Source organism: Sinocyclocheilus anshuiensis, unplaced genomic scaffold, assembly GCF_001515605.1.
Source record: "Sinocyclocheilus anshuiensis isolate Anshui unplaced genomic scaffold, SAMN03320099.WGS_v1.1 scaffold164, whole genome shotgun sequence".
Taxonomy (NCBI): Eukaryota; Metazoa; Chordata; class Actinopteri; order Cypriniformes; family Cyprinidae; genus Sinocyclocheilus; species Sinocyclocheilus anshuiensis.
In genome coordinates this window covers 328,192-339,935 of record NW_015557128.1, presented here as the reverse complement: position 1 = coordinate 339,935, position 11,744 = coordinate 328,192, and the positions used below count along the sequence as shown (strand labels likewise).

The 11,744-nt window shown below is 34.6% G+C and overlaps 1 protein-coding gene across 1 annotated transcript in view; it reads right to left on the bottom strand.

Moving 5' to 3' along the window:
- Positions 1-11,744, bottom strand: part of LOC107677925 (STE20/SPS1-related proline-alanine-rich protein kinase) — a 71,433-nt gene that overhangs the window by 45,488 nt on the left and 14,201 nt on the right. The window contains exons 3-10 of the mRNA XM_016472993.1: positions 10,297-10,405; positions 9,890-10,031; positions 8,748-8,803; positions 7,046-7,155; positions 5,654-5,755; positions 4,535-4,668; positions 3,915-3,963; positions 3,741-3,806 (exon numbers count right to left, since the gene is read on the bottom strand). Coding sequence (XP_016328479.1) covers positions 3,741-3,806; positions 3,915-3,963; positions 4,535-4,668; positions 5,654-5,755; positions 7,046-7,155; positions 8,748-8,803; positions 9,890-10,031; positions 10,297-10,405 — 768 coding nt within the window. The remainder of the gene's footprint in view (positions 1-3,740; positions 3,807-3,914; positions 3,964-4,534; positions 4,669-5,653; positions 5,756-7,045; positions 7,156-8,747; positions 8,804-9,889; positions 10,032-10,296; positions 10,406-11,744) is intronic.

Genomic DNA, 11,744 nt, shown 5'->3' with positions numbered 1-11,744 from the left:
ATATAAATATATATATATATATATATATATATACACACACAAATTTATTTTTGAAAATTATTCAAAGTGTAAGAGAACTTCTAATGATGCTGTCAAATAAAGCACACATTAAAGTCATCATATTGTTCAAAGAAAGTTGCCATTTGGGCTTAAACAAACACGTTTCATTTTAGATTTATTGTCTCTAAAACAAAAGAAAAGTCTTAACAACTTGTAAAATTTTGCTTCTCCAGAAAACCGACTGTGTTTAAAACATGTCTAAATAGTTTAATTAGGGGAAAAAGACAAAAATACTGATTAAAACGTGATTATTTTGCAGTTCAGTGGCTGAGACGGGGCCAAAGACATTTTAAGCTGCAAAGCAATGCAGTTACTAGCGCTGGGAGGACAGACAGTGATCAATCACCTGATAAAGTTGGCTACGGCCATCGACTAGTAGAAACCAAAAGTGATGGAGCCCCTGTCCTCCAGCACTTTAATCGCTGTTAGTGTGAACATCCCTTACAGCTGTTTGTTAACATGGTTTCAGTTGATGAGCTTCACTACTGTACCCTCCCCCACTAACAACTCCAACATCCCAATTGAGCTGCTTCAAATAACATTTCAGATTTATAATTAAACCTGCATTTCCCAGAGGTTCCCTTCCCTGAATACAACGCCTCAGATGACTGCAACTGTTGTCAAATCTAACAAGTACGCATGGGCTCCGTTCCACCCAGACAACAGCCCGTGCATCTGTTTCTCCCTCCCTCCCATTAATACTGTAATCCATTGAGAAGAGTCTATTATTGAAAGCACAACTAGTTCTCTCTGAGCACTTCAGACAACTTAAAAACCATCACATATCAACAAAATCAATTCTAAATTGATCTGCTGTAGTCATTGTTCTTTACAAGTCAGACTATAAATACGCCTGTGTGGTTGCGTGGTAATCTGCCGGGCAGCTTTTAAGTGCACTCATTCGGTCACCTAGTGTGGAGTAAATCCCGTTCTCAGTAAAAAACACACCTTTTTCAATGCACGCAAATCATTCGACCTAAAAAACACTATTAAAAACATACCACAAGGAAGTCTCAATGCATTTAAGAGCTTCTCTCAGTAGCCGGAGGATACAGCTAAACAATTATGACATATTTAAGACATATTTATTTTTATTTACTCAGATACTCTTTACTCTTATTTTTACTTTACTTTATCAGACATACATTAGTAGTTTTTTTGCATTCCATTGCTTCTTTTTTCTCTTAACTGTTATCAATAGTATATTGTCAATGTGACTAATTGTATAATATTTTTGCTAATATTTTTATTCAAAATCGTGATTCCTCAATTTAAAAAATTCTTATTTTGGCAAAACTTTAAATTTGAATTCAACGATAAATTCAGAAAAATCCCCCAGCCCTAATAGTAGAAAACAAAAACTTGAAATGAAATAAAGATCAACTGAAATTTAAAAGTAAATAAATAAATAAAAATAAATTACAATTTAAAAAAAAATTTGAAATGAAGAGAAAAAATATAAAAAGAACTATTTCAAAATATTAATTAACTATATATATATATATATATACATATATATACAATGTGCAAAACTCCTATACATGCTATTCGCTGCAGCTGAAATGAACACTAGAGTCAGTAAAATGACAACAACTTTTATTCCATTCCACACAAATGATGATTACAGGGGCAGATTATCAATTAACAGACTTATTTTTGTGTGATTTCTTGCACAGTACTATGCGATGACCTCAAAACACATTTATCATGGTGTATGATTTGTAAACTAATACGGTCACACTTTATTTTAAGATCCAGTTCTCACTGATAACTATGACTTTTGGCTCAATAAACTCCTAATTACTGCTTATTAATTTTGCCTATTAATTCTGCCTATTAATAGTTAGTAAGATAGTTGTTAGGTTTAGGTATTGGGTAGGGTTAGGGATGTACAATATGGTCAAGCAGAATATGTGCTTTATAAGTACTAATAAATAGCCAATATGTTAATAATAGGTATGCTAATAAGCAATTAGTTAATAGTGAGAATTGGTCCCTATACTAAAGTGTTACCGTAATATTTTTTTATCAAAATAACTATCATTATAACCAAATAGCCATTCTAGCCGAATAGATTCAAGATCGATAAAAATAAATAAATACAATAAAATAATCAAGGCAATATTTGTTAAGGTTCATTTAACATTTATATGCACCAATATTACACTACTTACAAATAAAAAGTGCATATATTTTTCATGAAAACATTTTAAAGAGATTTCCATGAACAATTTTGAGAAGTTACGCAAGCAAATCATGAGCTTAGAATCGACTCATTAAAACAGACATTTTGAACTGACTCATGGAAATGACTTAAATAACTTAAATGAACTTAAATAACTTAAATTAAACTGGTAAGTTTAAATCAAACTAATACATTTACAAACTTTTAAATTAATAAGTTTAATAAATCAGAGATGCTATTAAAACATCTTATGACTTGCACGACGAGGAAGGACTGCATCACCAGCAAAATCTTTGTGAATATTCTATATATGCACAGCATATCTCCCTCATTCTGTCAGCTGCACCTCAACACAACACCAGCAGCCCACATTTAAAAACACCAACATCCCTCCATCATTTCAGCCTATCAATGTCACAGCCTCTACTTCCACCTCCACCGGGACATTCTGTACCTCCTCCTTAATGGATGGATGTGCGGAGCTCTTTAGCTGCCATTTCTCTCATTCATTTAGTGGGCTGGGGGTGTGGGGTGATGATATCCACCCCTATCTGTCCCGACACAGCAGCACTACGGCACATGCGGCCTGCATGCAAACGGCTGTTTAAATGCACCCTGTTGCCTGCATTAAATCCCATTTTTCTTCATAGCTCATCAGAGCTCAGAGACATTAGGTGTCTGCTAAAGGCACGAACTGAAGCGACGCCTTCATTCAGAGTGAATGAGTTTTACACCACCTGCTTAGTAAGGAAACACACCGCACACGCAATCAGATTTAGAGGGGAGGGTGTATTACTGCATGTTGACGAAACGTAAAACATGCAAAAAAAAATTCATAAACATGATGCAGGACAGAAATTCAAATTTAAATGTAAAGAAGGAGAATTAAATTAAATTCAATTTAATTTAATTCACAGGAGTCCATATAACTAATAAACAGACAGACAGACAGACAGAACAATATAGATAGGTAGACAGACAGACAGACAGATAGATAGATAGATAGATAGATAGATAGATATAAAGTTAGAATGATAGAAAAATAGATAGAACACTAGATAGAACAATAGATAGATAGAACGACAGATGGATAGAATGATAGACAGAATGTTACATAGAACACTAGAATGATAGATGGATCTGCCTATCCATCTATCATTCTAACGTTCTATAACATTCTAACAGTAAACAGTATCTAGCAGAGAGAAACAAAGGATCACACTGAGGGACAGAGTTCACGATAGAGTCCATGCAGCTCTTACAGTAATAGGTTAGAGTGCATTTGGTATCTGAGCGGCCAGAGAGACACTCAGTGAGTGTTAAGGGCAGATGTCCTGCAGTGAGAAACATTACGGCTTCCGATCCCTCAATCAAAAGCAGCCACACTGTGTAATCAATATAGAAAGCACTTTACTGAACATGAGAGCACAAAGACTCATCTGGCCTGTGGGAGAAAATACACTCAAACGCGTGGGGAAGAATGAGAATGCGTTACCTTTTTGGCTCTTTGGCTTATATTTGGTCCTTTACTAAGCAGCTTTTCAATCAAGTACTCTCGATTCTACAACACAGAGGCAAGAGGGGAAATATATAACATATATCAGTGACAGACCACTGTGAAGCACTGGTTAAAGCATTTGAAGTATGGAGGGAGAGTATATTGCCGTACCTTAGCCTTTTGGAAAAATTTAAATTTCAAAAGCTCAGCTGCAGTGGGCCTGTGGAGATGAGAAAGAGCGCTTGATGCTGACATTTTCAGACAGGTCCACATTTCAAGACTCATCAATAGGACTTTTTTGTCCTGGCCAGGCTGGGCCAGTAGTTCAGATTTTTACTTGACCTGGCGACATTTTCACTGTCCACTGTTTCAATTTTGGAACATATATATATATATATATATATATATATATAGCCCTACTACCTGTCTAATGTATTGACCAAATGAGACAGCTGATATAGAATGTAAACAGACCAGCAGCAATTTATTGTCTCAAGATCGCATTAGCTCATCTGTATCTATTTGAGCTACTTTGTCTGCGTGGCATTTCTTTTATTGACTGCGATTTATCTTTAGAGAGAACAAACGGCACGTAAACGAAGGACAGACGACCTGCTATTCAATAATATACACAGTTCAAATCAATTTGTTTGTTTCTAGTATTAAGGCTTTGCTGAAACTTCTGGTCATGCAAGGAAACCATTTTGCAGACTGCACACCATTCAGCATTTTTGGACACAGATTTACTAATTTGTGTGAATAAATAAGGCAGGTTTGGCAATTCAAATTACCTCTTTGCAGGGTCCTTCTGGAGGCACAAAGATATAAGTTTTCTAAAAGATTTCCCATACTTCTTAAGCATCTCTTTGTCCTCAATTCCAGTCTCCAAGGTTGGAGGATCGTTCTGCAGCGTGAGCATTAAAACCTGCAAAACAGCAGGAAGACATCAGATATGAAAATAAATAGACAGAACAATAGAACGAATCAGAGATAGTTACAGTAGATAGAACAATAGAACAACAGAACAAACAATAGATACAACGAACGACAGAACATTAGAAGGAACGATAGATACAGAACTACATCATATAGAACGACGTGATGGATGGATGGATGGACGGATGGATGGAAAAACAGAATGGTAGATTGGATGGATGGATGGATGGATGGTTGGATGGATGGAATGACAGAATGGAAGATTGGATGGATGGATGATGGTGGAACGACGGAATGGTAGACTGGTTGGATGGACTGATGGGGATGGATGGATGGAAAGAGAATGTTGGATTGGAAAGATGGATGGACGATGGAACAATGGAATGACAGACTGGATGGATGGATGGCATGACAGAATGGTAGATTTGATTTATTGGATGGATAGATGTATGCATGTATAGAACGACAGAATTATAGACTTGATGGATCGATTTATCTATAATAAATAGACAGAACAATAGAATGTTAAATAGAACATTAGACAGAATACTCAGCAAAACATTTCCTTTTGTATTTTAGGAAAGAAAGCTTCAACAAATCAAAATATAAATTATGATCATTTTCATTCTGGATGAACTATTCTTTTAGTTGGTGCCTGCTGAGCCTGGGACGATGGATGCCTCTGTAAAACCACATTAGATACGGTTCAACTGCACAGGCTTTGCTTTCATTTAGTATACTTGAAACTTCCACATCATTGCATTCTGTTTTTATTCACAATTTGTACAGTGTCCCAACTTTTTTGGAATCGGGTTTGTAATATCGGCAGTACAGACAAATAAAATAAATCACCAACACTTGATTTACTTTGTGTAACGGCTATAATTACATATGCAAAAGTGGTGATGAAATCAGGTACGTTTTCACAAACACGCAGCATGGATGGTCACATGAACAGACAGTCGTTGTGTTACCTTCATAGGGGGGTAGCGATGATACGGCGCAGAGCCTGTCGCGAGTTCAATGGCAGTGATTCCGAAACTCCAAATGTCAGCTTTGAAGTCGTAACCCCGTACCTGCGGTCACATGACATGCTAGCAGATCATCAGATGATGGGATGACAGACTATATAACCCACACCAATCATAAACAGCTGTTTTTTTTTATAGCAGATATCCAATTATTAAACAATCTCTATGATCTGCACTAAAATAGCTGAATGGTTATTAATCATTCAGAGTATCGAAAAAGCTCTTAGAAACAGTCTAGCTGTGAACACTCTCATGGTGCCAAGATCCATCATATTTACAGTAGAAGACAGATACACATTGGCTCTGTTACAAAACCTTAGAGTGTCTTTCTTCTTAGGCAGCAACTTTGCTTCAACTGATTCAGTTAGCATATTGCTGATCTAACCGCATGATACTCGAAGCACAAAAAATTAAAAGAACACAAAAATTTTGGGTAAAATTTTAATTACACTAACGTTCAAAAGTTTGGGGTCACTATTTTATTTTTTTTTATTTTTTTGCAAGAAACTGATATTTTAATTCAGCAAGGATGCATTAAACTGATCAAAAGTGACAGTAAAGACAGTTTTGAACTTTCTATTCATCAAAGAATCCTGAAAATATGAAGCAGCACAATTGTTTTCAACATTCATGATAAGAAATGTTTCTTGAGCAGCAAATCAACATATTAGAATGATTTCTGAAGAATCATATGACACTGAAGACTGGAGTAATGATGCTGAAAATTCAGCTTTGATCACAGGAATAAACTACATTTGAAAATATATTAATAATAGAAAGCAGTTATAACAGTTATTACTGTTTTGATTGTATTTTTGATCAAATAAATGCAGCCCTTGGTGAGCAGAAGAGACTTCTTTTAAAAATTTAAAAAAAACAGTAGTGTAGGTTCAACTATTTTGTATTGAAACGTTTCAGTATTGAATGAATAATAATTATAATCAACATTTCTCTATTTGTCCACCATCTTTGATGGGTTATGACATTGAGTTTGTCAAGAAATGCATTATGGGTTTGTCCTGTGTCTTATAACAATACATGTAATGCTGCTTTAGATTTACGCCAAAATAGGGTATCTTAGTATTTACTAAACTTCTAGAACAGCCCTCATGTTGTTTTTGTCTAACAGGTAGCGAAAAATGAGAGCTGGATCGGGAAAGGTCCTCAAGCCAGGATTCGAACTCGGGACGCCCACAAGGCTATCGGCACCAGCCTTCGTGTTGAGTGTGCATCTATGTTTAATTATTTAAAATGCTTTCTATGTAGACAGCTCACTAGGTTTTTGAAACGGATCCACTTGTACATGTTTAATGTTGGCCCTCTGTGTAAACTGACCTGCTCCATCACCTCGGGGGCCATCCAGCACGGGGTCCCCACAAATGTTTTCCTCACTTTGTGTCTAGTGACGTCTCCACCGGTGGCCAGAAAAGCACTCACACCGAAATCTATAGAGAATGATTAAAAACCTCATCATACCCTCAAATAACATCTACTGCAAAATCTGCTGACAGTTGGAAAGTAAATGTTTTAACTGAAAAATTTGACATGCATGAAAATGAAAGATAGACATACAGTCTGATAATTTGGTTGTAATGTCTCATACCGTTATGTCTATAAATCACTGAAAATATTGCTTTCCAAAAAATATGACAATTAGATGTGAACTACAATATTTGGACAGAGCAACCTTGTGAACAGACTGTATGTCTACCTTTCACAGCTTTATTTTCATTTGTGTCAAACATCTACTGTGCTTTCAACAATCAGAAATGTGAACGAATCCTCACAAAATATATCAAGAACATGTTCAAAGTCATTTACAGCCCAAAATCAAATGAAAAAAATAAAATAAAAAAGTATATATATAGTCTAAAGCAAATGAGCCCTATCATATTTTAGGACAATATATATATATATTTTAGGACAATATATATATATATATATATATATATATATATATATATACTGTATATTGCCCCTGTATGTTTAAAAAGGTTTTCTAAATTTAAAAACTGTCTGTCAAACATTTCAATAGAAAAATCTCTGATTTGAAGTACAATCTGAACAAAGGAGAGCCAAGGTCACTATTGGAAACCCTTGTTATATAAAACCGATCAATATTCTAGATCTAGATCAGCCAGTTTCCCCTCACGGACGGAAAAAGCCCCATTTCAGGAATTTAACACTTCTCCACACTACGATAAGTGTGTCTCAGGCCTGTTTTTCTACTCTCCTTTATGTGGTTCTAACACACAAATTCATAAAACAAAATTAAACAGAGAACAAAAGTGGGGAATATATTATCTTTTAATAATCAAACCATAATTAACCTCAATGAAAGAAAATAAAAAAATTAAAAATTTAAAGTGGCTTTACTGACTGATTAAATCACTGCTAGGTTATTGCTTTTACAGTCAGCATAATTAAAGCTAATTACCAAGGTTTAAAAAGCAATATAATCTCTCTAAAGGCCCATAACTGTTGCTTTTTAAATTGACAACCAATATTAATTAAAGCAGGATTTTTAAAGGATTTTTTTTAAAAGAAAGCTTAATATCCTCATGGCTATAAATAACTTCTTAAAGAGCAACTGAATAAAGAATGCATTGGTCAAAATCAGTTAAGAGCAACAAAGAATTTTAAAATATATTCTGAGTCATAAATATTATATATATATATTTATTATTATTCTTTTTTTTTATGTTTTCCCCTGAGGTCCACTTATAAAGTCCTAATTTAGTTTTTCATGACTATTTTACCTGCTATCATACTCCTGTAATTAAACAGGCAGGTTTTTTGAGGCAGTTTCTTTAAGACATCTATGTAAATCTTGACTTTGCATGTGAAATAAGATGAAGCACGTATTTGCAAGCCGCGGATTTGTTGTCGAGTAGTATTTAACTGCCCAATGGGAAAGTCTGGAGATGTTAAATGCCAAGATGTTGGTGGTTAACTTACTAAGACAACAAAAAAAGATCAAAACATTTGAGAAAATTTACGCATTTCAGCAAAGTCAAAGTCAAGCAAAGCTACAAACCTGCGATCTGCACCGATCCATCTTCTCCCAGTAGAATATTACCAGCCTTCACGTCCCTGAGGTCAAACCGAGACAAAGCACATCCATGTCACGGTTTATTATAATCTTAAACATTAACAATAACGCCAGTGGCTAAAGAATGAATCTGCATGTTTATGAATTTTTTAAGACCATTATTACAGCAGTGATGGCCTGGAGGGAAAAGACCTCATTAGTATTTTCCAGCACTTAACATTCAGAGGAGCTTAATTGAATCATATGTTACACTAGTCTCACAAAAACAGACGTTTGATTATCAGCATAAAGTCTGACCCACTTAGCATCTTATTTGGACCAAGAATTGTAAACTTAAAGGAACAGTTCGCCCAATTATGAAAATATGCTTGAAATTTACCTCAGACCATCCAAGATGTAGATGAGTTTGTTTCTTCATGGGAACAGATTTGGAGAAATGTAGCATTGCATCACTTGCTCACCAATGGATGCTCTGCAGTGAATGGGTGCCGTCAGAATGAGAGTCCAAACAGCTGATAAAAACATCACAATAATCCACAAGTAATCCACACCGCTCCAGTCCAGTGAAAAATTCCATCTCCTGTTGTCTCTCACATCAAAATATTTGTTTAGAACTGTTTTTTAGGCTGTTTTCACTTGTAAACGGTGCATATTTCTCTCCTGATTCAGACAAGATGACTTTTTCACTGGAGAAAGCAATGTTATGAATAGAGGACTCGTATTTTAACCGGAAACAAACAGATAAAAGTTAAGACGTCTTAATGATGGATTTATTTATTACAAACTCACAGCTTTTCACTTCACATGACATTAACTGATGGACTGGAGTGATGTGGATGACTTGTGGATTATTGTGATGTTTTTATCAGCTGTTTGGACTCTCATTCTGACGGCACCCATTCACTACCAGAGGATCCATTGGTGAGCAAGTGATGGAATGCTACATTTCTCCAAATCTGATCCCATGAAGAAACACAAACTCATCTACAGTTTGGATGACCTGAAGAAGAGTATGTTTTCAGCTAATTTTTATTTTTGGGTGAAATATTCCTTTAAACAAAGACAGTCTGAAAGGCATGCAAAATGACCAGCCACGGTTCATTTTGTCATTGTCATTTTTTCCATACCTGTGAATCTGCCCATTTTTGTGTAGATAATCTAATCCTTCCAGAACTTCCTTCAAAATGGTTGCTATTGTAGATTCATCTAGGACACCGTTTTTATGCTCTCCTTTGCTGAACGTGTGCTTTATGATGTCTAACACTGATCCTGGACGAATAAAACGCTTTGTAATCATACAAAAATTTTCAAATCTACAAAATATATATGCATATAACATCAACTATATGAATGTCATTGCATTAGATAAATAGATATAACATCAAATCAAGTCACAATTATTTTAAAGAAATAAAACACAAGCACACTTTTCAGGCAAAACATTTTATAAAATAAGCTTATTTTAAATGATGAAACATCACATATAGTGTTGAAAATGAACATATCCATAGTTCATTGAAAAGATTTTTCTCACCTCCACTCAGGAGCTTCATGACCAGCCAAAGTTCATCTTTCACAACAAATGAAGTGTAGTAGGTGACCACGTTGGGATGGTTACACTGGCTCATGGCTTGAATCTCTTTCTGTGGAAACAGATGGAGGTGTCTAGCTTTATAATGCATGTCTTTAATAATGTCCATGTGCTTTATAATGCATGCACATCAAAGTAATTGCAATGGCAGAAACAGAGAAGCTCTTGAACTGATTTATAATAGACAGTATTCACTAATATCTCGCAATAGAATCTCTCAAAGTCTGTTAAGAACAAGGCCATATTTCACACCAAAATCAAAAGAAAGAAGAAGAAATTTAAGCCCATGTTTATGACTATTATTTTTTATTTTTTTGATAAAACTTGTAAATAACATTTACACACATTTTTCATTACCATATTGGAAAAAACTCTATTCTTTAAAACTGCATATTAATTTTTTTTAAGTATTTATACATGAAGGTAAAAATTACTGTATGACCTTTAATTAATGCAAATGTAAAAAAAATTGAATGTAATAAAAGTATTAAAAAGTTTGATTGATTTACATGAATCAGTTCAACCATGGACTGGAATCACTGTCCATTTCAATTATTTGATTCAGTTTGATTCAACAATTCATTTGAGTCATCATTCAGAAATTAATCTTTCTGTATAAATGATTTAAATGTTTTAGCAAAAATAAGCATGTACATTTTCTGTTATGTCCCTACATATTTTGTTATATTTGTGTAATTACATGAAAATTATTAGTAAAAAACATCAAATTTTTTGTATTACATTAAACATTTTGAATCTTTGGTTGAAATAACAGTTCCTTTGATTGAAAAAAAAAAGGAGCAAGCGTAATTGTTATAAATATGATAATATACAGACATTTTTATACTTATAAGGAATACTAATAAGGAAACTTCATTTGTGAACACAACAGACAAATTCTTATCCTTGAAATCTGCAGTGGCAATCAATGCTTCAATAATGATGCTGTTTTTCAATTTATTTCAAAGCAGAACTCATGCATGAATGTGCAAGAAAAACCTGTTTAGCTTGTGCATGTAAGCATGCATACAACTGATAAAGTAATTTCACATATTCCAATAATATAAGGCATTAATAAAAGGACCGCAGGATGCAAACCTGAAGTAAATTGAAAAAGTGCATTGCATATGTGCTGTCTGGATTCAGCATAAATTTACACAAACCATATTTCTGTGTCAGCCAATTTGAGAGTAAATCAGAGGGATGTTTATAGCAGAATCCCATCTCCGGGAATAAACTTGTTTTCGTGACAGAAAAGTCATTAATCAAACCATCAGTTTCCAATCTCACTGCACCAAAACAAAGATCAATGGAAAACAACTCAGTCATGAGTGTCGGAGTGAGAGGCCTGCTGTCTGTCTGTCTGTCTGTGTGTGTGTGTGTGTGTGTGT